General features: G+C 35.6%; 2 protein-coding genes across 4 annotated transcripts in view; one reads left to right on the top strand and one right to left on the bottom strand.

Moving 5' to 3' along the window:
• LOC133635907 (protein FAM135B-like) overlaps positions 1 to 20,254 on the bottom strand; it is a 144,109-nt gene extending 123,855 nt beyond the window's left edge. For all 3 annotated transcript variants that reach the window (XM_062029356.1, XM_062029360.1, XM_062029358.1), the window contains exons 1-2: positions 20,119 to 20,254; positions 13,214 to 13,307 (exon numbers count right to left, since the gene is read on the bottom strand). The gene's annotated coding sequence lies outside the window, so the exon portion shown is untranslated. The remainder of the gene's footprint in view (positions 1 to 13,213; positions 13,308 to 20,118) is intronic.
• The window catches only part of LOC133636388 (collagen alpha-1(IX) chain-like), a 71,156-nt gene that overhangs the window by 18,907 nt on the left and 24,605 nt on the right, over positions 1 to 27,644 (top strand). The window contains exons 4-5 of the mRNA XM_062030381.1: positions 22,674 to 22,745; positions 22,809 to 22,938. Of these exons, the coding sequence (XP_061886365.1) occupies positions 22,674 to 22,745; positions 22,809 to 22,938 (202 nt within the window). The remainder of the gene's footprint in view (positions 1 to 22,673; positions 22,746 to 22,808; positions 22,939 to 27,644) is intronic.

Here is a 27,644-nt window from a genome sequence, read left to right as displayed (position 1 = left end):
ATCCAAACATGACAGTTTTGTACTCCTACACAAAGATTGTGGCCTGTCCTAGCATCTAAATGGTATGTTGTGTCAGCAAATATACTGACAAACACGTGTCCCTGCAAGCATGAAGACTACGTCACTTCCTGTCAACTTGTTTTATTTCAATAACAATGTCATATAAAAGGTAACACACAAACCAACAAACCAAATATGACTTAGGAAAATTGTATTTTGAAACCATACAGAAACTTGAACGATGTACTAAGCAGCATTAAATATCAAATATCTTTTTATTACTAATTCACAATACTGACCTTTTAAAAGTCTACTTTTGTTGCACAAATAGATTTGAGTAAAGTGCCTTGTCAAAAATAATCAACATTTTAAAAAGAAATGACCACCCCGAAAGGGACAAGCGCTAGAAAATGGATGGATGGACAGACATTCATTGCAATGACAGAAGAGTGAAGATGATGAAAATTGTGGCGATGATACTACCATATTTTACGGACTATAAGTCGCAGTTTTTTTCATAGTTTGGCCGGAGGTGCGACTTATACTCAGGAGCGACTTATGTGTGAAAAGATGAACACATTAGCGTAAAATATCAAATAATATTATTCACCTAAGAGACTAGACGTATAAGATTTCATGGGATTTAGCGATTAGGAGTGACAGATTGTTTGGTAAACGTATAGCATGTTCTATATGTTATAGTTATTTGAATGACTCTTACCATAATTAGGGATGTCCGATAATGGCTTTTTGCCGATATCCGATATGCCGATATTGTCCAACTCCTTAATTACCGATACCGATATCAACCGATATATACAGTCGTGGAATTAACACATTATTATGCCTAATTTGGACAACCAGGTATGGTGAAGATAAGGTACTTTTAAAAAAAATGAATCAAATAAAATAAGATAAATAAATTAAAAACATTTTCTTGAATAAAAAAGAAAGTAAAACAATATAAAAACAGTTACATAGAAACTAGTAATTAATGAAAATTTGTAAAATTAACTGTTAAAGGTTAGTACTATTAGTGGAGCAGCAGCGTGTGCTTACGGACTGTATCCCTTGCAGACTGTATTGATATATATTGATATATAATGTAGGAAGCAGAATATTAATAACAGAAATAAACAACCCTTTTGTGTGAATGAGTGTGAATGGGGGAGGGAGGTTTTTTGGGTTGGTGCACTGATTGTAAGTGTATCTTGTGTTTTTTATGTGGATTTAATAACAAACAAAAAAACGATACTGATAATAAAAAAACCGATACCGATAATTTCCGATAGTACATTTTAACGCATTTATCGGCCGATACTATCGGCAGACCGATATTATCGGACATCTCTAACCATAATATGTTACGTTAACATACCAGTTGGTTATTTATGCCTCATATAACGTACACTTATTCAGCCTGTTGTTGGGGGCGGTACAGCTCGGTTGGTAGAGTGGGCGTGCCATAGAGATGCGCGGATAGGCAATTATTTCATCCGCAACCGCATCACAAAAGTCATCATCCACCCGCCATCCACCCGAACCAACATTTTATCAAAACCCCACCCACCCGCCACCGGCCCGTTGTTATATATCTAATATAGACGATGCAAGGCATTAGTGAGGTTAAAGAATATATGTATGTCATCCCTATTTAAACAAAAATAAATTAAATAAATAATAATAATTGAATTATAATGAAAATGGACGGTCGCGACAAACAAAGCAGGCTAAATAGCCTTACATTGTAGCCAATCGGAGATGCGCTTCACTTGAAAGCGAGGCCAAATAATGAACACACAGTAGTATATCTCCAATAGAAAAAAAAACACAATAAACAACGCAATTGTCTTAATTCTTTTGCATTGTAGTGCGCCCAAACAACACGTAACCATCAAAATTATTCAGCTGACCCAACTCAATATAGGTTAGACATGGGCTTATTTGGTATAGCCTAGGTAACGTAGACTAATTTGTTGAACATATCCAACCGTATGTCTACTTACTTTTTTTTTTTAGCACTATGCAGGAGTAAAATGGCATCAACAGTGCCAGGATTCAGGTGAGAGCGCCTGGCCTCTAAAATGCGCCCTGCTGCGCTGAAGGAGCGCTCACTTGCGGCACTTGTTGCTGGGACGCATAGGAAGGATTCTCTCTATACATTTAACTATGTATATATATTTCCCAATTGGTTCAACCGCCACCCGCCCGAATCTATTTCAAATCTATTTCTTCCGCCATCCTAGTCACCGCCGTTGTGTCCTTGGGTAAGACACTTTACCCACCTGCTCCCAGTGCCACCCACACTGCTTTAAATGTAACTTAGATATTGGCTTTCACTATGTAAAGCGCTTTGAGTCACTAGAGAAAAAGCGCTAAATAAATATAACTCACTTCACTTCACTATTCTTTATTTATTTTAAATTGCCTTTCAAATGTCTATTTTTGGTGTTGGCTTTTATCAAATACATTTCCCCAAAAAATGCGACTTAAATATGTTTTTTTCCTTCTTTACTATGCATTTTCGGCCGGTGCGACTTATACTCCGAAAAATACGGTAATTATTTTTTTTAAATCTACCCCTTGTTCATTTTTTTTTATCCTAACTCATTTTAATACTAGGTCAGCTATTCTTTTTATATAAAAACTTTGAAAAAACATTGAAATATCACAGCATGTGACGTCACAGAAGCTACGTCGTAAAATATTTCTAGAAAGAAAGTGTTGTATTCTTTGTGCATGTGTGCACCAATCAGGTAGTAAAACAACACTCAAATATCAACATTTTAAGTCAAAACGGAATGTTCCTATCACCCTCCAGTCAAAGGAAGTAGCCTGCTAGCTAACAAACAGATGACAGTTTTTACTAATATTGCAGTATTGTATCCTCTTTTTTGATCAATGCATCATACATTTATATTTTGACCTGTCTGTCCTGTAATCAAATGTGTAAAGTCATCAATCCTCCATGAACCAGGAAGTAGCGTGTTACCTAACAAACACATATAAGTGACATTTAGTATTTTTTTGTAGAATTTGTTTTAAAATGATTGACATTACTATTAAACCACATATAAACAGTAGTGTTGTAGTTTGCAGTGTCCTCTTTTGTAGTCTGACGAGTCTTATGTGTATCATTCAGGGTCTCTGCAGGTTTCAACCAGTCAAACTTAAGACTTTTAAGACCATAATGAACATAATTGATGACCATTTCATATCAATACTGACAAAAAGTACAAAGACATAAATGAAAATCAGAGGGCCAGAATGAATTGTAATGATATGAATGAATTCTCTCTTTCACAATGGAAAACTAACTGGTTAAACTAAGTAAATACACCAGAAGCGTGTCTATTGTAAACAAATACTAGCAAACATTTTTCAGCTTTGCCATAGAAGTGCAGTGTGCTTCATGTCATGTAGAATGTCAGCAATGGCAGAGGAAAGCGCAACGATATGTTATCTGTAAAAAGGACTGTTAGCATCTCTGCTAAAGTTAAATGGTTAACTTTTGCAGTGTTTTTGCGGCTTTCAAAATTGAGCATTCAGATAAAAACCTGTACAGTACTACTGTACCTGCACAAAGTAGTGAAAAAATAGTGATTGTCTAAAAAGAAGGAAGGCCATTATGGCTTGCAGGCCTCAAACAGAATTTACCGTTATTTCCGGACTATAAGCCGCACCTGACTATAAGCCGCACCAGCTAAATTTAGGGGAAAATACAGATTGCTCCATAAATAAGCCGCACCCGACTATAAGCCGCAGGGTTTTGATGTGTAATTAGCGTAGTATATAGGGGTTCCTGCTACCACGGAGGGGATTGTCGGGACAGAGATGACTGTTTGGGAACGCAAAGCGTCCCATTTATTAACAATAAATCTTTCAATCATTCAATCAAACTTTCACATCTTTGACATGGCGAACAGCATTCGTGCAGAGTACAAATAATACAACGCTGCAAAGTAATACAAAGTGCTCGCATGTACGTTATCAAAATAAGCAGCCTACCGGTATATGAAAAGTCAGTCTTTAATCATTGTGTCATCGTCTTCCTCCTGCGTACTAAAACCACCCAAATCCTCTTCGTCGGTGTCAGAGAAGAACAGGCCGTAAATAAGCCGCACCCTTGTATAAGCCGCAGGGACCAGAACGAGGGGAAAAAGTAGCGGCTTATAGTCCGGAAATTACGGTAGATGTGAATTATGTGGATAACATTCACATTTTCTCAATATGTCTCTGAATACATTACACCTGTTTTTGTGATGCTAATAAACAAGGACTAGTTTTATTGAAGCATAAAGTTAAAGTTAAAGTTAAAGTACCAATGATTGTCACACTAAGTGCAAACACTAAACAGACAACCTGTTTAGCTTTTTAGTGTCCCTTGCTGTATAAAAGTTGGAAAAAAGATTAGGCATGAGAAGCTGACCTGAAAACATTGGAATAAATAATACATGAGAATTGTTTTTGAATAGTTTTACTGCTGTGAGTACACTATTAGCACTGGCAAATGAGCAGGTATGTAATAGTATGATTTTACTAGTAAACATATCACATTGATCTCACTCACATCACACTCCTTTAGGGGGTGTAGTTGACCGTGTATGGGTGTGCAAGTTGTGCAAGTGTTTGCGGCATTTCAGCAGCTTTTGACACAGACTTATCCAGATTTTTGATTTTTACATGATCATTTCATTGACTTTCACTGCAATATTTACATCCTCAATAAGTCCACAAATATCTGCTTGACTTGCATATAAATCTGTATTATTCATGTTAATAATGTAATGTTGGTTACATTTGTAGGAATTTAAGTTGGAAAATAATTACAATCTGTAATAATAATGAACTTTTAGTTCCACGTTTCCTAATAATGTAACAAATAAATTACCATATAGGTGTGTGAATATTTGGGCACTTAACAATTCTATACGATTCCTAGGGTGATGATTTGATTCCAGTGTTTCCCATAAACTGCCAAGATACCTGTGGCGGTGGGGGCGTGGCTATGGGCGTGGTCACCATGACATCATCGAGTAATTTGCATAATTTACTACAATGATATGATTTTCTCTAAAAAGGCTCAAAAAATGTATACTTACTAATTAATAACAGTTTTGTTTTAAACATCCATCCATCCATTTTACAATATAATTACAACACTTTATGTACATATTTATATACAGATTTGAACAATAAGTTATTCACTGAAATATATTTATTAAATGTGGTTCTAACAAAAAATATATCTTATAAAAATATAAAAGCTAAAATGTCTCTTAAAGCTCTGCCCCTTTAATTAGTGCATACTAAATAATTTAACTTTAGCCTACTACTACAACCATATTATTTACCAGCAACATAAAGTGAAACAGAGGCAGAGGTGTCCTGCCACAGTCAGTAACAAATAAACAGAAAACAGTAGTGGTGGTAGATAGACACAGAGCTTCATCAAACATCTGATCCACTGAACAAAGAGCTCCAAAAATCTTGATCCTACACTTCTCTTTTGTAAAGTAAATCTGAAAAGCCGATATGTACATCTACATCAACTATATGATTTGCCTGAGAAGCTGGACAGGACAAAAAAAATTAAAAAAAATTAAAAATTAAAAAAATGCCGAAAAATCTATTTGTCGCGGCCTTAATTCTTTCGTGGCGGCCCGCCACATATAAATGAATGTGTGGGAAACACTGGATTCAGAATCGATTCTCGATTTAAACCGATTTTCGCAATGTTTTATTTGGTATAATAATTATAATAAAACTTTTTCAAAATAGGTTACATGCTAGCTCTTTCTGGTTTTATGGAGATGGACTAAAACAGCTTTAAAAACAAAACAAAAAAAATTAGTGTGTATATAGATTTATATACATACATACATACATACACACATACATACATATATATACACATACATACATACATATACTGTACTTACATACATAAGGGTTAGGTGGTAGCCCTAACCCATACATATACAGTATATATATACACAGTATATATGTATATACACACACACACACATATACATATATATATATATATATATATACTTTACGCATGCTGCGGTGTGGCCGTGACATACATACAGAGTGCATGATGTGGAGTGTGTCAGCTCGCACACACAGAGCCGAAAGAGCATACAAGAATAAACAGCGTGAACAGGAAGAATAGCAAAAAAAACCCGGCAATTCTACTGATTAATAGAGAGCGTTCAAGGATGGTGGAATTTTTGGGTTTCAAGACTATCAATAAAGATGACGCTTAGCTGTTTTAAAACATGCCTCGCCAAAGGTAGAGTATTACAATTTTTGCTTCAAACGTATCAGAACATTTCAATAACAAGCACGACAGGATGGACAGGTAATATAGTTAACTAGCTCACCCGCTGTGCACATATAAATATGTAGCTGGTTGGCTTGTTGCCACTTATTAGTGCTGTCAAAACCGCCCACGTAGCGGCAAGTGAAATTACTGAATTGTGTTACATATTCCTACAATATGTGTTACATATTTCTACAATATGTGTTACATATTCCTACAATATGTGTTTGAGCTGCTACATATCTGTGTACTTTTAGCCATAGTTTTATTGTTTAGTATTTACTAATTATGTTATTTGTCTGAAAGCACAGATCCAAATTGGCAACTATAAATCATGAAGCATTTAATACAATGTCAATAAAGCTTTCTATTCTAACCCTAGATTATGGCAGACTATATACACTTGTAAAGTGTTCTTTTGAGAACAGCCCAATGTGTTTAATGCCTTTTAATTCTAACCTTCTACATCTGTCTTTGAGTGCACTAAGAAACATGTTTAATGTATGGTAAGATTTTGTGTTAAAAATAAAGCTTGGCATATATTTGTGGTTCCCTTTATTTCATCATCATCATCATTTATTTGTATTCCTTTCATAAAAATGCATGTATACAAGCCACGTACAGTTGACACTTTCATTGTTTTTTGTTTCTTATACATTTCCATGATTAGAAAGGAGCAGATGGAAGAATAATATTCTTATATTTATCTGCCCCCTTTTTAACACAAATTATTTGAGATTCCATGCTTTCACAGCAGCAACAGACAAGCACATTTCTTTCAAATGTGTTGGCACTCTTGGATGTTTAAAGTCATACTTCTGTGCTTCTCATCTTCACACGTGAACACAAATAACTTTTGTAAGTCCTTCGGAAGAACTTTATTTCTAGCTTTGAACATCACTAATAGAGTATGCAATTCTACAATGTCTTTGAGTTGAATAATCCTGCCCTAATGAAGAGTGGATTTGTGTGCTCTCTGTATCCTACTGTAAAAATGATACCAATTACTCTTTTCTGTGAAAGAAATAAAGGCATTATGTTGCTGGGATATGTATTTCCCCATATTTCAGCACAATAATTGAAATAAGGCAGAATAATTGAGCAATATAACGTTCTCATTGTGTTATACGGGAAACTGTATTTAACGTTGTTCAAAATAAATAAACTTATTTTTCACATGCAATATATGAGCTTTCCATGTCAACTTTTCATCTAAGATGACCCCAAGAAATCTGATTTCAGACACCTTCTCAATTTTTACATTGTTTATGGATAAACTAACTTCGATCTTTCTGTTATTACTGAATACCATACATTTAGTCTTTTCCAAATTTAAAGATAATTTATTTACATCAAACCACAATTTTAGTTTAACCATTTCCTCTTCAATATTATCGGCTAAGATTTTCAAGTCATCTGCTGAACAGTATAACTTTGCATCGTCTGCCAATAATACCTACTGTAAAATTGTCGAAACCTCACAAATATCATCTATATATAAAATAAAAAAATTGGGTCCTAAAATTTTGAAAGTATGAAAAAGTACACATCACATATATATATATATATGTATGTTTATATAATTTACGATTTGTAAAAGTTATGAATTGATTTAGAATCAGGATGAATACGAATCGAGATTTGGATGTGAATTAAAAAAATTTGTGCACCCCTATTATTAGACATTACAAATTTTGTTCAAATAAAAATAAATATCTGACTGAGTTATAATTTCAAAGCAAGTTATCCGTTAAACTGTCAAATTGACAATAGATTTTACGTACAAAAAATGGCTGATCAATCAGCATAAACTTACCATAAAAAAAAACAGTTGTACTATTTTTCTATTGACAGTAATACATCGCATAGATTTTACAGTAAGAAATTGACTGCTCTGTCGCCGGAATTTTGCCGTAAAAAAACAGTGGAAGCATTTTTCCAGTTACAATAATATGCTGTCAAAAAACTAGGGCTGCAACACCTAATCGATTACAATCGATTATAAAAATAGTTGGCGATTAATTTAGTTATCGTTTTGTTGGATCTATGCTATCCGCATGCGCAGAGGCAATTTCGACAGATTAATCGATTATCAAATTAGTTGTTAGTTGCAGCCCTAAAAAAAACTATCAATTCTATGAAAACATTCTGGCAACAGAGCTGCCGTTCTACAGAGTCTGTCAAATAATATATAATGATCAAATGTATGATATTAATATGAGATATATTCATTTATTACTCAGTGAGAAGGACTAAGTCGTGTGTGTGATGTTTTCTCTCCTTCCTCCACAGAAAGCCAGCATGTGTTGTCTTCCTGGCCCTTGTGGCCCTCCTGCTGGCTCCAGCACTTGGACGTGAGCACATTGCTTCTTTTTTTTTTTAAATTGCAGTTTTATCCTTCTTCTAAACATTTTGGATGCCTTTTTTGAGGCCTTGAACATGCATGAAAGACGTGCCAGGAAAAATCAAACTTCAAAATGTGCTCTCTAGTGCCACCTCTAAAATTAAAATATTTTAGCCCCTCCAAGCAGTTCCACGTATCGACAGGAAAATGGCAAGAGACGTCTATCGTGTGGGGACGCACATAAAAGTCTCAGGACCCTATATCTGAAAATGAACAGGAAGTCGGCCATTTTTGGTTTTTGTCTTCGTTACAATGACAGAAACTACACTTATAGGTGATCACAAATGAAGAACACATTTTTCCTACGCCATAAGATGTGGGCGTGGTATGGCGCCAGACTTTGCATCAGTGGTTTATGGCGATTTTCTGGCGAAGAAAAAGGGATTGTACTTTAACAAACTTCCACTCGGGACTTGGTTCAAATGAGTCACAGTTAAAATGACAGAAACTACACTTATAGGTAGGGATGTCTCAGATAATGGCTTTTTGCCGATATCCGATATTCCGATATTGTCCAACTCTTTAATTACCGATACCGATATCAACCGATACCGATATCAATCGATATATACAGTCATGGAATTAACACATTATTATGCCTAATTTGGACAACCAGGTATGGTGAAGATAAGGTAGTTTTTAAAAAAATTAGTAAAATAAGATAAATAAATTCAAAACATTTTCTTGAATAAAAAAGAAAGTACAACAATATAAAAACAGTTACATAGAAACTAGTAATGAAGGAAAATGAGTAAAATTAAGTGTTAAAGGTTAGTACTATTAGTGGAGCAGCAGCACGCACAATCATGTGTGCTTACGGACTGTATCCCTTGCAGACTGTATTGATATATATTGTTAATATTAATAACTGTATCCCTTGCAGACTGTATTGATATATATTGTTAATATTAATAACTATATCCCTTGCAGACTGTATTGATATATATTGTTAATATTAATAACTGTATCCCTTGCAGACTGTATTGATATAAATTGTTAATATTGATAACTGTATCCCTTGCAGACTGTATTGATATATATTGTTAATATTAATAACTGTATTGATATATATTGATATATAATGTAGGAAGCAGAATATTAATAACAGAAAGAAACAACCCTTTTGTGTGAATGAGTGTAAATGGGGGAGGGAGGTTTTTTGGGTTAGTGCACTAATTGTAAGTGTATCTTGTGTTTTTTATGTTGATTTAATTTTAAAAAACAAAAAAAAAAAAACAAACAAACGATACCGATAATTTCCGATATTACATTTTAACGCATATATCGGCCATGATAAATTAAGAACACATGTATCCTACGCCATTAGATGTGGGCGTGGCATTGCGCCAAACATTGCATTCCCCACAAAATGTTTGTAAGTGGGTTCCACCAATTCAGTTTTGATCTTATTTGGTAGAAATGATGACACTCTGTACCTGTTCCTACCTGCTCATAGTGGGCGGAGCTGATCAGAGACGGATACTAAACTGACATTGATTGATTGATTGAGACTTTTATTAGTAGATTGCACAGTACAGTACATATTCCGTACAATTGACCACTAAATGGTAACACCCCAATAAGTTTTTCAAGTTGTTTAAGACGGGGTTGTTTAAAGGCCTACTGAAAGCCACTACTAGCGACCACGCAGTCTGATAGTTTATATATCAATGATGAAATCTTAACATTGAAACACATGCCAATACAGCCGGGTTAACTTATAAAGTGACATTTTAAAATTCCCGCCACACTTCCGGTTGAAAAACTCCTTTGGATATGATTTATGCGCGTGACGTCACAAAATCTACGGAAGTGGTTGGACCCCATCTGACCCGATAGAAAAACCTCTTGTTTTCTTCGACAAAATTCCACAGTATTCTGGACATCTGTGTTGGTGAATCTTTTGCAATTTGTTTAATGAACAATGGAGACTGCAAAGAAGAACGTTGTAGGTGGGATCGATCGGTGTCTTAGCGGCTAAGTACAATACTTACAGCAACACAACAAGGACTACTTACTACGCCTAGCCGATGCTTGCCGCCAAACCCACGGATGAAGTCCTTCGTCGCGCCGTCGATCGCTGGAACGCAGGTGAGCACGGCTGTTGATGGGAAGATGAGGGCTGGCTGGCGTAGGTGGAGCGCTAATGTTTTTATCATAGTTCTGTGAGGTCCGGTTGCTAAGTTGCTAAATTAGCCTTAGCGTCGTTAGCAACAGCATTGTTAAGCCTTACTAGGCTGAGAATTTTTAACCGTGTAGTTACATGTCCATGGTTTAATAGTATTTTTGATCTTCTGTCTATCCTGCCAGTCAGGGGTTTATTTGTTTTGTTTCTATCTTCATTTGAGAACGATGCTATCACGTTAGCTCAGTAGCTAAGTGTGTCACTGATGTATTGTCTTGGAGATAAAAGTCACTGTGAATGTCCATTTCGCGTTCTCGACTCTCATTTTCAAGAGGATATAGTATCCCAGGTGGTTTAAAATACAAATCTGTGATCCACAATAAAAAGGAGAGAGTGTGGAATCCAATGAGCCAGCTTGTACCTAAGTTACGGTCAGAGCGAAAAAAGATACGTCCATCACTGCCTCTCAAGTCCTTCACTGTAACGTTCCTCATCTACAAATCTTTCATCCTCGCTCAAATTAATGGGGTAATCATCACTTTCTCGGTCCGAATCTCTCTCGCTCCATTGTAAACAACGGGGAATTGTGAGGAATACTAGCTCCTGTGACGTCACGCTACTTCCGCTACAGGCAAGGCTTTTTTTTTATCAGCGAGCAAAAGTTGTGAACTTTATCGTCGATTTTCTCTACTAAATCCTTTCAGCAAAAATATGGCAATATCGCGAAATGATCAAGTATGACACATAGAATGGATCTGCTATTCCCGTTTAAATTTTAAAAAAATCATTTCAGTAGGCCTTTAAGTGAAGATGAATTGCAAAAAATGTTTTGCAAAAGACAGGATGTGGACGCAGCACGGCGCCAAACTCCGATCTGATAGTTCGCCACCAGACGTTAACTTGGTTTCACACGTTCAGGTCTTGATCCTAATTGCTACAAATGATTACAGTGTGAAGTGGCTTCATTTAGTTTGACATGCATTGAATTTTTTTGATCTTATTTTGTTTTAATATTTCATTTCATTTTAGTGAAGTGTGAAGTGAATTCATATTTATATAGCATTTTTCTCTAGTGACTCAAAGCGCTTTACATAGTGAAAGCCAATATCTACCGTAATTTCCGGACTATAAGCCGCACCCGACTATAAGCCGCACCAGCTAAATTTAGGGGAAAATACAGATTGCTCCATAAATAAGCCGCACCCTTGTATAAGCCGCAGGGTTTTGATGTGTAATTAGCGTAGTATATAGGGGTTCCTGCTACCACGGAGGGGATTGTCGGGACAGAGATGACTGTTTGGGAACGCAAAGCGTCCCATTTATTAACAATAAATCTTTCAATCATTCAATCAAACTTTCACATCTTTGACATGGCGAACAGCATTCGTGCAGAGTACAAATAATACAACGCTGCAAAGTAATACAAAGTGCTCGCCTGTACGTTATCAAAATAACCAGCCTACCGGTATATGAAAAGTCAGTCTTTAATCATTGTGTCATCGTCTTCCTCCTGCGTACTAAAACCACCCAAATCCTCTTCGTCGGTGTCGGAGAAGAACAGGCCGTATATAAGCCGCACCCTTGTATAAGCCGCAGGGACCAGAACGAGGGGGAAAAGTAGCGGCTTATAGTCCGGAAATTACGGTAAGTTAGATTTAAAGCAGTGTGGGTGGCACTAGGAGCAGGTGGGTAAAGTGTCTTGCCCAAGGACACAACAGCAGTGACTCGGTTGGCAGAAGCGGGGATCGAACCCAGAACCCTCAAGTTGCTGGCACGGCCACTCTACACTATACCGCCCCAATTTTAGTATTTTTCATTTTATTAGGGCCCTATTAAAATTGCTGTTTTTCCCTCAATACATTTAGACACCTTTTTGAGGTCCCTACCATGCAGGAAAAGTCCCCATATTTTCAGGCACATCAGGTGTGACAAAAAAAGGAGTTATATTTTGGGTGTCCATCAGGGCAGATGTTACTGCAAGCGGGGCGGCGAGGGCTGTTGAATGCTGCATGCAGCTGGAATTATTATTATTACATGAGTACCTAATGAAGTGGCCATTGTCTTGATCATCCAGGAAACCAAAATAGCAGACATGCAGAGGATTAAATGAGATTAAATGTCCCTCCTGACAATCACAACCAGCTCCATTGTCTGCGCTGGTCAATCTAATATGAAGCGGCAGATAAAGTAGGAGTGCAGCTTTAAAATTGGAACGCACGCGGAGACGCCATGTGACATCTTCATTGTGGTCCCCCTCGTGCTCGTTACACTAATGACTGACTTTGCGGCGGCAGACTAACGTTTTAACAGCTTGAGTGTGCAGTCTGATAAGTGTTTAGTGGGGGATTTTAAATACCTTCTCGCCACTTGATCTCATTTCTCAGCATTTATGTGAGCCGCTTCCAGATGTGTCGCCTCCACGCGGTCCTGGAGCTCAGTCGTCACGGCGACTGTGGGATAATAGAAACACACAAGTGTTAATATATACTGGAAAATGTACATTGAGGGATGTGAGCACTCTGAGAACAAAAAGGAAGTGCTGCCACGCAGACCCCGAAAGAAAATGTTAAACATGAAGACTACATTTCACCCTTACATGTATTCTCATCTACAGGAGGAAGGAGTCACATGGCACCATTCATCACGGTTTACCTAACACATGAAACATGACAAATACAGGGCGTGCACTATCCACTTCAGTGGCCAGATGGCAGTAGAGTGTTGAATAGCTAAAAATGCTTTGTGACATTTCCTACTTTGACCACAGCGTCAAGTGGTACAAGTCCTCAAATGTTTGATATCATACGGTAGTTCCTAAATGTAATACTTCATTGCTTCTAAGTGGTACAAGTCCTCAAATGTTTGATACCATACGGTAGTTCCTAAATGTAATACTGCATTGCTTCTAAGTGGTACAAGTCCTCAAATGTTTGATATCATACGGTAGTTCCTAAATGTAATACTGCATTGCTTCTAAGTGGTACAAGTCCTCAAATGTTTGATATCATACGGTAGTTCCTAAATGTAATACTTCATTGCTTCTAAGTGGTACAAGTCCTCAAATGTTTGATACCATACGGTAGTTCCTAAATGTAATACTGCATTGCTTCTAAGTGGTACAAGTCCTCAAATGTTTGATATCATACGGTAGTTCCTAAATGTAATACTGCATTGCTTCTAAGTGGTACAAGTCCTCAAATGTTTGATATCATACGGTAGTTCCTAAATGTAATACTTCATTGCTTCTAAGTGGTACAAGTCCTCAAATGTTTGATATCATACGGTAGTTCCTAAATGTAATACTTCATTGCTTCTAAGTGGTACAAGTCCTCAAATGTTTGATACCATACGGTAGTTCCTAAATGTAATACTGCATTGCTTCTAAGTGGTACAAGTCCTCAAATGTTTGATATCATACGGTAGTTCCTAAATGTAATACTTCATTGCTTCTAAGTGGTACAAGTCCTCAAATGTTTGATATCATACGGTAGTTCCTAAATGTAATACTTCATTGCTTCTAAGTGGTACAAGTCCTCAAATGTTTGATACCATACGGTAGTTCCTAAATGTAATACTTCATTGCTTCTAAGTGGTACAAGTCCTCAAATGTTTGATATCATACGGTAGTTCCTAAATGTAATACTTCATTGCTTCTAAGTGGTACAAGTCCTCAAATGTTTGATACCATACGGTAGTTCCTAAATGTAATACTGCATTGCTTCTAAGTGGTACAAGTCCTCAAATGTTTGATATCATACGGTAGTTCCTAAATGTAATACTGCATTGCTTCTAAGTGGTACAAGTCCTCAAATGTTTGATATCATACGGTAGTTCATAAATGTAATACTTCATTGCTTCTAAGTGGTACAAGTCCTCAAATGTTTGATATCATACGGTAGTTCCTAAATGTAATACTTCATTGCTTCTAAGTGGTACAAGTCCTCAAATGTTTGATATCATACGGTAGTTCCTAAATGTAATACTGCATTGCTTCTAAGTGGTACAAGTCCTCAAATGTTTGATATCATACGGTAGTTCCTAAATGTAATACTTCATTGCTTCTAAGTGGTACAAGTCCTCAAATGTTTGATATCATACGGTAGTTCCTAAATGTAATACTTCATTGCTTCTAAGTAGTACAAGTCCTCAAATGTTTGATATCATACAGTAGTTCCTAAATGTAATACTTCATTGCTTCTAAGTAGTACAAGTCCTCAAATGTTTGATATCATACAGTAGTTCCTAAATGTAATACTTCATTGCTTCTAAGTGGTACAAGTCCTCAAATGTTTGATATCATACGGTAGTTCCTAAATGTAATACTTCATTGCTTCTAAGACTATGTTTACACGGCAGGCCAACGTGGACAACATCTGATCTTTTCAAAATCTGCTTCGTTTACAAGTTAAATGTGATCTTGATCAGACTCCATTAAAAATGCACACAGGCCTCAAAGAAGCCCTAATGTGGCCTGACATCACTTGCAGGGATAGTTTGATAACGTGAAAACAAAGGAAGTTGACCAGATTCCATAAATGAACAAGGGAGTCGCTACTATTACTTTGCAAAATAAAAGACGCCACGATTTCAAAATGAGTGTTTTTTTTAACATGAAAAAAAATGAAAATATATATACGTATAGTGTACTATATTTGGTACTTTTTTATTTGAGAGCTTTATTTTTCATCTCACTTACATAAAAAACGTACGTAACATGCAAGCAAATAAGCCACAGCGTACATGTCATTTCCAGTCCTTCAACAATGTCTATGTCTTGGGAATCAAAGTATGTAAATATATCCATATAGCCTTTTAAATGTGCACTGAAAAGTTCATTTTGATCCCTGAAACGTGCTGCCGAAAGCACATGTTGTGATGAGTATTCCTGCACGCGCACACAAATGACGTGGATGTACCAAAGATGACGTAAAAGTGGCAAACAAGTCATATTAGGCTGGAGTCACATTTAAAAAGATCAAACTCCATTCAGACTCTCTCCTGGTGTGGCCTGATTTTTTTTTTCATGAAGAAATACAATCATGTCTGCTTACGGACTGTATCCCTGCAGACTGTATTGATCTATAGCAGGGGTCACCAACCTTTTTGAAAGCAAGAGCTACTTCTTGGGTGCTGATTAATGCGAAGGGCTACCAGTTTGATACACACTTCAATAAATTGCCAGAAATAGCCAATTTGCTCAATTTACCTTTAACTCTATGTTATTATTAATAATTAATGATATTTACACTTAATTGAACGGTTTAAAAGAGGAGAAAACACGAAAAACAAGAAAATTCAATTTTGAAACATAGTTTATCTTCAATTTCGACTCTTTAAAATTCAAAATTCAACCGAAAAAAAGAAGAGAAAAACTAGCTAATTCGAATCTTTTTGAAAAAATAAAAAAAATAATTTATGGAACATCATTAGTAATTTTTCCTGATTAAGATTAATTTTAGAATTTTCATGACATGTTTTAAATAGGTTAAAATCCAATCTGCACTTTTTTAGAATATATAACAAATTGGACCAATCTATATTTCTAACAAAGACAAATCATTATTTCTTCTACATTCTCCAGAACAAAAAAAAAAATTAAAAAGACTTTGAAATAAGATTTAAATTTGATTCTACAGATTTTCTAGATTTGCCAGAATAATTTTTTTGAATTTTAATCATAATAAGTTTGAAGAAATATTTCACAAATATTCTTCCGTCGAAAAAACAGAAGCTAAAATGAAGAATTAAATCAAAATGTATTTATTATTCTTTACAATAAAAAATAAAACATTTACTTGAACATTGATTTAAATTGTCAGGAAAGAAGAGGAAGGAATTTAAAAGGTAAAAAGGTATATGTGTTTAAAAATCCTAAAATCATTTTTAAGGTTGTATTTTTTCTCTAAAATTGTCTTTCTGAAAGTTATAAGAAGCAAAGTAAAAAAATTCATGAATTTATTTAAACAAGTGAAGACCAAGTCTTTAAAATATTTTCTTGGATTTTCAAATTCTATTTGAGTTTTGTCTCTCTTAGAATTAAAAATGTCGGGCAAAGCGAGACCAGCTTGCTAGTAAATAAATGCAATTTAAAAAATAGAGGCAGCTCACTGGTAAGTGCTGCTATTTGAGCTATTTTTAGAACAGGCCAGCGGGCTACTCATCTGGTCCTTACGGGCTACCTGGTGCCCGCGGGCACCGCGTTGGTGACCCCTGGTCTATATTGATATATAATGTATATATTGTGTTTTTTGTTGATTTACTCATTTATTTTTTTTAATTTCTTGTGCGGCCCGGTGGTTGGGGACCACTGACCTAGAGGACATTTAAAAAAAGACTCAAAGTCAGTATTGTTTGTGTTTTCAACAATAAACAGACTGGAAATTGACAGAGTTAAATAAATGAAATTTTGGGGGTTTAGTAATAGATAAAATGAATTGGAAATCATGTAAATATAAACAAGAAATATTTCTATAGTGAACAAAGCAAAAATCACTACTGCTTCACAGTGTTACCATGTCTGAGTTATTGTGTAAAAATAATTACAAAAGTTCACTACATTCACTAAACCGTGTTACAAAACAGATCAGTTATGATAATAAATAATGTTGGATAAAGAAAATGTAAAAAACTTTTTTTATTGAATCAAAATTATTGTAATTCAATGATTTGGTTACAGCTAAAATTATGTACAAAGACAATTATAACCTGATACCCAAAAAATTATTTTCAACAAAAGAGAAGTATAACCTTAAGAGGGGACAATGTATTTAAATGATTTGTATGCATGTACAACACTTAAGACCTTTAGTGTATGAATGAAATGATGGAATGGATTAATAAACAATGTACGCCAAGAAACTGTTCAAACAAGTGTTTACAAAGTACAAGTAAGATTTATGATAAACGTCTTGAATTGATTAATAATTACATATTCATCTCATTATGTAAATCATAACAGACGTAATTATTTATGAAGATAACTGCTGTATTTATGATAATAACTGTTGTATTTATGAAGATAACTGTTGTATCTATGATGATAACTGTTGTATTTATGAAGATAACTGTTGTATCTATGATGATAACTGTTGTATTTATGAAGATAACTGTTGTATCTATGATGATAACTGTTGTATTTATGAAGATAACTGTTGTATTTATTGATTGATTGATTGAGACTTTTATTAGTAGATTGCACAGTACAGATTCTGTACAATTGACCACTAAATGGTAACACCCCAATAAGTTTTTCAACTTGTTTAAGTCAGGGTCCACTTAAATCAATTCATGGTAAATGACAACAACTGTTGTATTTATGACAACAACTGTTGTATTTATGACAATAACTGTTGTATTTATGACAACTGTTGTATTTATGACAACAACTGTTATATTTATAACAACTGTTGTATTTATGAAGATAACTGTTGTATTTATGACAACTGTTATATTTATGACAATAACTGTTGTATTTATGACAACAACTGTTATATTTATGACAATAACTGTTGTATTTATGACAACAACTGTTATATTTATGACAACAACTGTTGTATTTATGACAATAACTGTTGTATTTATGACAACAACTGTTATATTTATGACAATAACTGTTATATTTATGACAATAACTGTTGTATTTATGACAACTGTTATATTTATGACAACTGTTATATTTATGACAATAACTGTTGTATTTATGACAACAACTCTTATATTTATAACAATAACTGTTGTATTTATGACAATAACTGTTATATTTATGACAATAACTGTTGTATTTATGACAACTATTATATTTATGACAACAACTGTTATATTTATGACAATAACTGTTGTATTTATGACAATAACTGTTGTATTTATGACAACTGTTGTATTTATGACAACTGTTATATTTATGACAACAACTGTTGTATTTATAACAACAACTGTTATATTTATGACAACTGTTGTATTTATGAAAATAACTGTTATATTTATGACAATAACTGTTGTATTTATGACAACAACTGTTATATTTATGACAATAACTGTTGTATTTATGACAATAGCTGTTATATTTATGACAATAACTGTTGTATTTATGACAACTGTTATATTTATGACAATAACTGTTGTATTTATGACAACTGTTATATTTATGACAACAACTGTTATATTTATGACAATAACTGTTATATTTATGACAATAACTGTTATATTTATGACAATAACTGTTGTATTTATGACAACAACTGTTATATTTATGACAATAACTGTTGTATTTATGACAACAACTGTTATATTTATGACAATAACTGTTGTATTTATGACAACTGTTATATTTATGACAACTGTTGTATTTATGACAACTGTTATATTTATGACAACTGTTATATTTATGACAACAACTGTTGTATTTATGACAACTGTTATATTTATGACAATAACTGTTGTATTTATGACAACTGTTATATTTATGACAACTGTTATATTTATAACTGTTGTATTTATGACAACAACTGTTGTATTTATGACAACTGTTATATTTATGACAATTGTTATATTCATGACAATAACTGTTGTATTTATGACAATAACTGTTGTATTTATGACAACAACTGTTATATTTATGACAATAACTGTTATATTTATGACAATAACTGTTGTATTTAGCATTCATTGACGTAAATTGTCTTACAAACTGACAACAGGAAGCAAACGTGTTAGCATTTGCTAAGAAGTGGACAAGGGTTAGGATGAAATAATTTCTGCTTCTTCCTACTTCACATGACGTGAAGACAAATTAAATGGTGTACAATATATGTGATGTTATCATATTGTAACTGTATATATCTTCTAAATTAACTTAACCAACCAAAAACAGTATTTGCTGCTAAGGGTTTCCAATGGTTGCAAAATCAAAGCTAATGCCAGCGAGTAAGATCAGATCTTACTGTAAATAGCAGAGGGGAGCCTCGTAACTCAAATGTAATTAGCAGTGGGGAGCCTCGTAACTCAAATGTACGAGTGCAAGCATTACTAAACCAAAACACTTGAGTCCATGTCCATATACTGTATGTCATTTATATTTGATGTATACATATTTTATTGATTATGTCACAAAGTTTGTAGCGTTAACAGAGGGTGGGGGAAATACTAGCTGGTTCAAACTAATTATGTTATTGTGCCGAAGAAGAGCTAGCAAACAAGCTAGCGACTCAAAGACCATGCAAGTTAAAAGTCCCAAAATAAAAGTGCTGCGGAGACAATGCTCACCCAAATGCCGCAAAGAGAATGTTGGTGGAAAAGACCCAGGAAACACCGAGGAAAAGACATCAAAACATAAACCAGCTCGCAGCGCGCTAATTGCAAACAAACAGGTGAGCCGCCAGCAAGTTCAACTCGCGGCATCCGGTGCCAAAACAGGAAACACCTACAAAATAAGAGTCTCAAACGGGAACGGATGATGAACAGGTGAAACAAATCTAAAACCGATAACATCACTCTGCAAGAAACCGTTTACTTAAAATCACTGTAGTAATCTTTCCAAATGCATTGATATTTTTTTAAATGTACAAATGCCTGCCGAGTACATCAATGTTGAGTCACATAGCCCCGCCCCCACCGAGTGACGACACAAATAAACACAATTGTAATTAAATCAATATGAGAGCTTACATCACTTACACATCTGTATTTTTACACCCTGATATTTTATTCGGGCTGTGTGCAATGCAATTTATTTGTTTTTAATTCATTTTATTTTTTAAAGTAATGACCTGTTTTAACTCTTCTTTCATGACCTGGATGTTAGTCTGTGATCCTGGCTTTTCTGTTTTTATTTCATTGCATTTTACCTGGGGGTTTCAGGCTAAAACCTGACATATCATTCATATGTTTATTACTATGTGCTGTCCCTATTTTCAATAAAGAATTGAAAACAAAGTGGAACCAAAACCGAAGTCAGCCCTGTCAAGTGCAACATGAGGGAATTAAAGCAATGAAACATATTAATGCAATTAAAAACATACATTTTAAAGACAAATGCTAGGCTAGTTGACTGACATGCTATCAGTGATACTCATGTGCGATTGTCTGAAGGACTCAACTTCTGCCAAAAGTAGTTTTTATTAACTACAAATAATCTATTTTTCTGCACTTTTCAGCGATGTAAAGCAGCATGCAGAACATGGACACATCAGACTGATACAAATCCTGAGTAGTGAATTGGATTAAAGTGACAAAAACATTTTAATATTCAATTTCCAATGTGAAGCCTCGGTGAGCTCGGATTTTCCCAATGTTGATATCAGTATTAGTCTGATACCAGTGAAAAACACAAGTATCAGATATGTGCTTGTATATGAAATGTGTGATATCATGTGCGATACAAGCAGTCCTGCAGCATCTTTACTTGTGTGTGATATCATGTGCGATACAAGCAGTCCTGCAGCATCTTTACTTGTGTGATATCATGTGCGATACAAGCAGTCCTGCAGCGCTTTTACTTTTATTCACAAACATAGTTTTGTATTAAATCGTTTCTTTTGTTAATATAACTTGTGTGATGTCATGTGCGATACCAGCAGTCCTGCAGCGTCTTTACTTGTGTGTGATATCACGTGCAATACAAGCAGTCCTGCAGCGTCTTTACTTGTGTGTGACATCATGTCAAATACGAGCACTCCTAGTTCAAATTCAGCTACCGCAATCCTCGTCGCTGCCGTTGTGTCCTTGGGCAAGACAATGCACCCGCCTTGACCCTAAGCATATAAACAAACAGTATAGCAGTGTAACGTGTCAATATAAATAATAACTGTAGTTGCATATTACTTACACATAAAAAGTATCCAAAGCAGAAGTGTTAGAAAATATCCAGTAACAAGCGTGTCCGCATCATTGATTTTGCTGCATCGTGAGCTTATCTTAATTATAAAGACCACTAGGTGTCACTGAAAAACCAATGACCACTCCAATTCAACTTAAAGACGGCAAAAATGTAATGAATTGGCTAGTGTTTTTCAAACCCACTGTAGCTGCTGACAGAAGCACATTGTATATATGTTATATAATTTCATAGTTGGTTAGAATAAATAAATACAATGTATAAATATAAGTTCATATTTACATAAAATGTGATTAAAAATGTATTTCCTTTGGTAATTTCATGCAAGTATATGTTAACTTTATTTTTGTTACAAAACCCATGTAAATTGGAGAGGAACATATTTTTTGTTCCGGTTTGGTCACATTGTTGGGGGGACAATTAATATGTGACGGAATAAGAGAAGCAGCATGAGACAGCAAGCATTTGATGAAAGACGTTAATGGAGTCTCGGCTTGAAAAGAAACTTTATTCCCTCAGAGTTTGTGAGGCCAATGAGGTATGTTTCTTTCTGATATGTATGTGAAATCAATGTGTTTTATGTTATTGGATGTCAGACTAATTGTAAGTTCTGTTTTTCTTATTTATTAGTTCTGACGGCATTATTTCGGCATCGTTGTTTACGAGAAGAAGGCGTGGCTGAAAATAAATGTCTGTTTGAGAAAAATGAACAACTTGAGCCTTGATTAAGACCTCGGAGGGAGTAACACCCACCATTGGTCTTATTTCACTTCACCAAACAATTTTTAACATTCCACAATACTAAATAATAAATGTATGTATGATTATATCATATCAAATCAATATTGGTATCAGCCAATAGTCCAGACTCCAATATTGGAAGTGGACACCCCAGTTGTCATGTATGTTGATATCAAATACTAAAATGGCTACAATATACGACAATATCGATATAAAATGTGGTGTTTGACTTGTGTCCTACCAGAACTGGATTTTAACCGACTAGATGGCGACACCGTCTGCCCCCCCATGAGAAGGGGACAGGATGATCTTCCAGGTGATGTCTCACATCAAGGTGTTACCATGGCAACTTGCACTCATCCTCTCATGACTCCAGCAGGTTTTGATCTGATCACACAGTTCCAGCTGGACGTCATCCCCCTGAAGGGTGTGAGGAAGGTGGACGGCTCCACTCCTCTGCAGGTGGCGTACCGCCTGGACCGCGAGGCCAACTTCCAGATCCCCACCATGTGAGTGGCTGCACATCATCATTGGGGGCGGGAACAATACCTGTCTGAACATATTTGCCATACACACAGGTGATGCATTCAAGGACTTGGAGAAAACAAACACTTTGTAGGGCTTATGTGGCTGAACATGCTATTTTTACTTGTTGTTTCAAAGCAGCTCGGTTTAAAAAGGAAGAGGCATTCTGGGAAGGTGCAGCTGCCTGAGAAAAATAAAGAAAAACCTGCTGAGCTACCTTTCTCCATACGACCTAGTTCAGTATCCCGATCCCATTTCGATATCGGCTATCATTCCCATATTAGCAAAAGACCAAGTATGGGATGATATCGGCTTGCATTTAAACTGTGTGACATTATGTGCGATACAAGCAGCCCTGCAGCGTATCTACTTGTTTGTGATATCATGTGTGATACAAGCAGTCCTGCAGCACGTATACTTGTGTGTGATATCATGTGCGATACAAGCAGTCCTGCAGCACGTATACTTGTGTGTGATATCATGTGTGGTGCAAGCAGTCTTGCAGCGTGTTTACTTGTGAGTGATATCATATGTGATACAAGCAGTCCTGCAGTGTGTTCACTTGTGTGCGATACAAACAGTTCTGCAATGCGTTTACTTGTGTGTGATATCATGTGCGATACAATCAGTCCTGCAGCGTGTTTACTTGTTTGTGATGTCATGTGCGATACAAGTCATTCTGCAGCATGTATCCTTCAGTGTGATATCATGTGCGATACAAGCAGTACTGAAGTGTGTTTACTTGTGAGTGATACCATGTGCGATACAAGTCGTCCTGCAGCGAGTTTACTTGTGTGTGATATCATGTGCGATACAAGCAGTCCAGCAATGCGTTTACTTGTGTGATGTCATGTGCGATACAATCCGTCCTGCAGCGTGTTTACTTGTTTGTGATGTCATGTGCGATACAAGTCATTCTGCAGTGCGTATCCTTGAGTGTGGTATCATGTGCGATACAAGCAGTCCTAAAGCGTGTTTACTTGTGAATGATATCATGTGCGATACAAGCCGTCCTGCAGCGTGTTTAGTTGTGTGTGATATCATGTGCGATACAAGCAGAGTGATTACTTGTGCAAAGCTGGACAGACAGTTAACATTTCAATGTCCTCCAATAAGCACACAATTTCTTCTATTTTGCTAAAGTCATTTACAAAAGGTAAACATGCTAGGCTGTAGGCTACTAGCAGCTACACAACAGCTAAGCACACAATAGCACACAAGCTAGACATACGTAATTATCATTGAACTAAAACAGCATAAGTCAATATAAACAAGTATTAATTATATTTGCACATTACTTACACATACAAAGTCTCCAAGGCAGAAGTGTATTTGAAAGTATTCAGTAACAAACGTGTCCGCATCATTCAACTTACTGTGTCATGAGCTTAACTTAATGAATTATCGTGATCACTGGGTGTCACCAAAAAAACAGTTAGGACCTGACTTCAACTTAAAGACAGTAGTAGATTGAAATGTAGGTGTTTATGTGGGAAAAATGCCGAGTATGAGAAATTCCAAATGTTCTTCATGAAATAATTACTCATGACACGTCAAGAAGGTTTTCTACCAGTAAGTATTGGTAGAAAACACTACGATAGTCAAGTTCCTGCAGACCAATGTTGAACATGTCTGGTTCTCCTCTGCTACGTGTCTCCTTCCAAGCTGTGAAACAAAAGTCAAATAGTAAATGCTGACGGCGTCAGAGGTTTCCTGTAAAAAATTGAGGAGTGGGTAATTAAAGGTTGTGGGCTTGGCAGCGTGTCCAGTTTAACTCCTTTGTGCCTCGGGGCTTAAACAAATAAAACATCAGCCCAATACTAAGACCCATTAGAAAAACTGGAATTTTTTCTTCAATATAACTTGTGTGATATCATGTGCGATTTTTTTTTCTTCAAAAGCGAGACATTTATGCGCGCTAGCTTGTTCTGAGCAGAATTTAGTAGGATTTTTTTTTTAAATTTAAGGATTAAATGTAATTAGCAGAAATTAACACAATTTAGGTTTGGATTTTAATTAATCATTCTAAAAGGTGGGCAGCACTGCCTCACCTTTCGATCCTGCGCTCGGGATCTTTCTGTGTGGAGTTTGCATGTTCTCCCCGTGACTGCGTGGGTTCCCTCCTGGTTCTCCGGCTTCCTCCCACCTCCAAAGACATGCACCTGGGGATAGGCCCCTCCCACCTCCAAAGACATGCACCTGGGGATAGGCCCCTCCCACCTCCAAAGACATGCACCTGGGGATAGGCCCCACCCACCTCCAAAGACATGCACCTGGGGATAGGCCCCTCCCACCTCCAAAGACATGCACCTGGGGATAGGCCCCTCCCACCTCCAAAGACATGCACCTGGGGATAGGTTGATTGGCAACACTAAATTGCCCCTAGTGTGTGAATGTGAGTGTGAATGTTGTCTGTTTATCTGTGTTGGCCCTGTGATGAGATGGTGACTTGTCCAGGGTGTACCCCGCCTTCCGCCCGAATGCAGCTGAGATAGGCTCCAGCGACCCCGAAAGGGACAAGCTGTAGAAAATGGATGGATGGATGGCATTCTAAAGGTAATAATTAGGGCTGTCGCAATTCAGCTCTTTCAACTTTTATACAATGCTGATAACGGAACAGTGAGTATTGGACGATACCGATATTGATCCGATATATCAGCATTTAGTATTTTCAATCAATCAAAGTTTATTTATGTAGCCCTTAATCACAAGTGTCTAAAAGGGCTGCACAAGCCACAATGACATCCTCGGCTCAGATCCCACATCAGGTCAAGAAAAAAAAGTGTGAAATAATAGACAATATTTGATCAAGTGAAATGAGTCAAACAGAACAATGGCAGGTATGAAAAACACTAACATATTTTCATATATATATATATATATATATATATATATATATATATATATATATATATATATATATATATATATATATATATATATATATATATATATATATATATATATATATATATATATATATATATATATATATATATATATGTTCTTTCTTGGGGGGGCGTAAGAGAACATATTTGGTGTAGGTGATTGCACTTTACATCATCAAAGGCCATCCTGGTCAGAAGTTATATAACGCCTGAATGCTAATACTGTTTTTCAAAGTGGCCAAGGTGCTTCTGCTGCTTCTTCACCTTTTCTTGCTGCAGGGCAAAGGCAGCACATACTTTCTAACCCGGGGCCTCAGCTAGAAAGGCCTCCGCTTGTTTTAGTGGCTTACAGGAAAGTCTTTTATTGCCTCCCCTCTGTTGTTTACAAGACGATAAAAAATACACAAAAAGGGGCCACAGCGCCCATCTGTGAATTCATCGCCTAGCGCGAATCTGGCTCGTTAAAAACACACCGAGTCGCTGCTGGCGTAATTGAAAGATTGAATTACACAAAGGAAGGCAACATCTTTCCCATGACCTGAATAATAAAATAATAGTATAATACCTGCAGGTACACCTAAACTAGATGGTGATCTCAATTACAAGAGTCTTTAATTTAGTTGGCTAGATCAAGCAAATAATGGAAATGTGACGGATGGGTGACATTAGAACTAAACAAGTCCTTTAAAAGTCATTCAAAAGACTCGATTTGTTTGCAATGAGAAACGATTCCCAGTTGTGAGCAGTTTGTTTGGGAGCAGTTTTTTATGAACATGTAAATTTAGCGTGGGCAATTTCCCACTAACACGCTGCAACCTGACTGGCAACAGCAGGAGAACATGAGTTCATGGAAACTTAGCAGCATATGTATGTGTGTATATATGTATATATATATATATATATATATATATATATATATATATATATATATATATATATATATATATATATATATATATATAATTTTTCTATTCAAAATTAAAAAAAATTTACTTTTATTTACCACTTTTTGGGTTCATTATTCTAAAGTGTAGTAGTTCTACTGTACACACATCAGGTATGGTAATAGAATTTCGTACTCACATTTTATTATTTCCAAATTTTTATTGTAGTTTTATTATTTTATTTTTATTTGTGTATTTTTTTTTCTATATTGTTACACAGTTTTGAAGGGAGGGAATATTCAAAGGAGTGCACTGTTAAAGCATGGAAATATGGCACTTATGTTTATAATGAAAACACAACCAAAAATTCCTGATTACCAATATTTCATAATAATTTCTACCAATACAGTATTATTTGTGTGAATTAAATTATTCTGATCTGCACCTTATGGTACGATTGCTACAGTTAAAAAATAACTATAATAACGATAATGATCTGTGTAACTCCTATTTAGGACTGAAAATTATCTGTGATTAATCGCAATTAATTAGGTGTTAACTATGGAAAATATGCAATTAACGGCAATTACATATTTTATTCATTGGACAGTCCTAGTAGCAATTAAGATGGGTTTTATCTTTGAAGGGAGTCAGCTCTTTAGGAGCCTTTCCTTTCAAAGAGCTCTTCAAAAAACGGCCTCATTATTATTGTTCTTTTGGTCAATAAAACAATCAAAGGTAGCAGTTATAGGACAAGATGTGGATCTGAATTTTTTGCATTTACTGAAATACCACGTTATTGGTGTGCTGAAATATTGAATGTAATTTTTTCGGGGGTTTTTTGTGTAAACATTCCACAAGATGATGTCGTATCATATACTGACATCACTATTTGGAACTTTCCCTCACCTAAAAAAA

Source organism: Entelurus aequoreus, linkage group LG20, assembly GCF_033978785.1.
Source record: "Entelurus aequoreus isolate RoL-2023_Sb linkage group LG20, RoL_Eaeq_v1.1, whole genome shotgun sequence".
NCBI classification, from domain to species: Eukaryota; Metazoa; Chordata; class Actinopteri; order Syngnathiformes; family Syngnathidae; genus Entelurus; species Entelurus aequoreus.
This window is presented reverse-complemented; position numbering and strand designations above follow the sequence as displayed.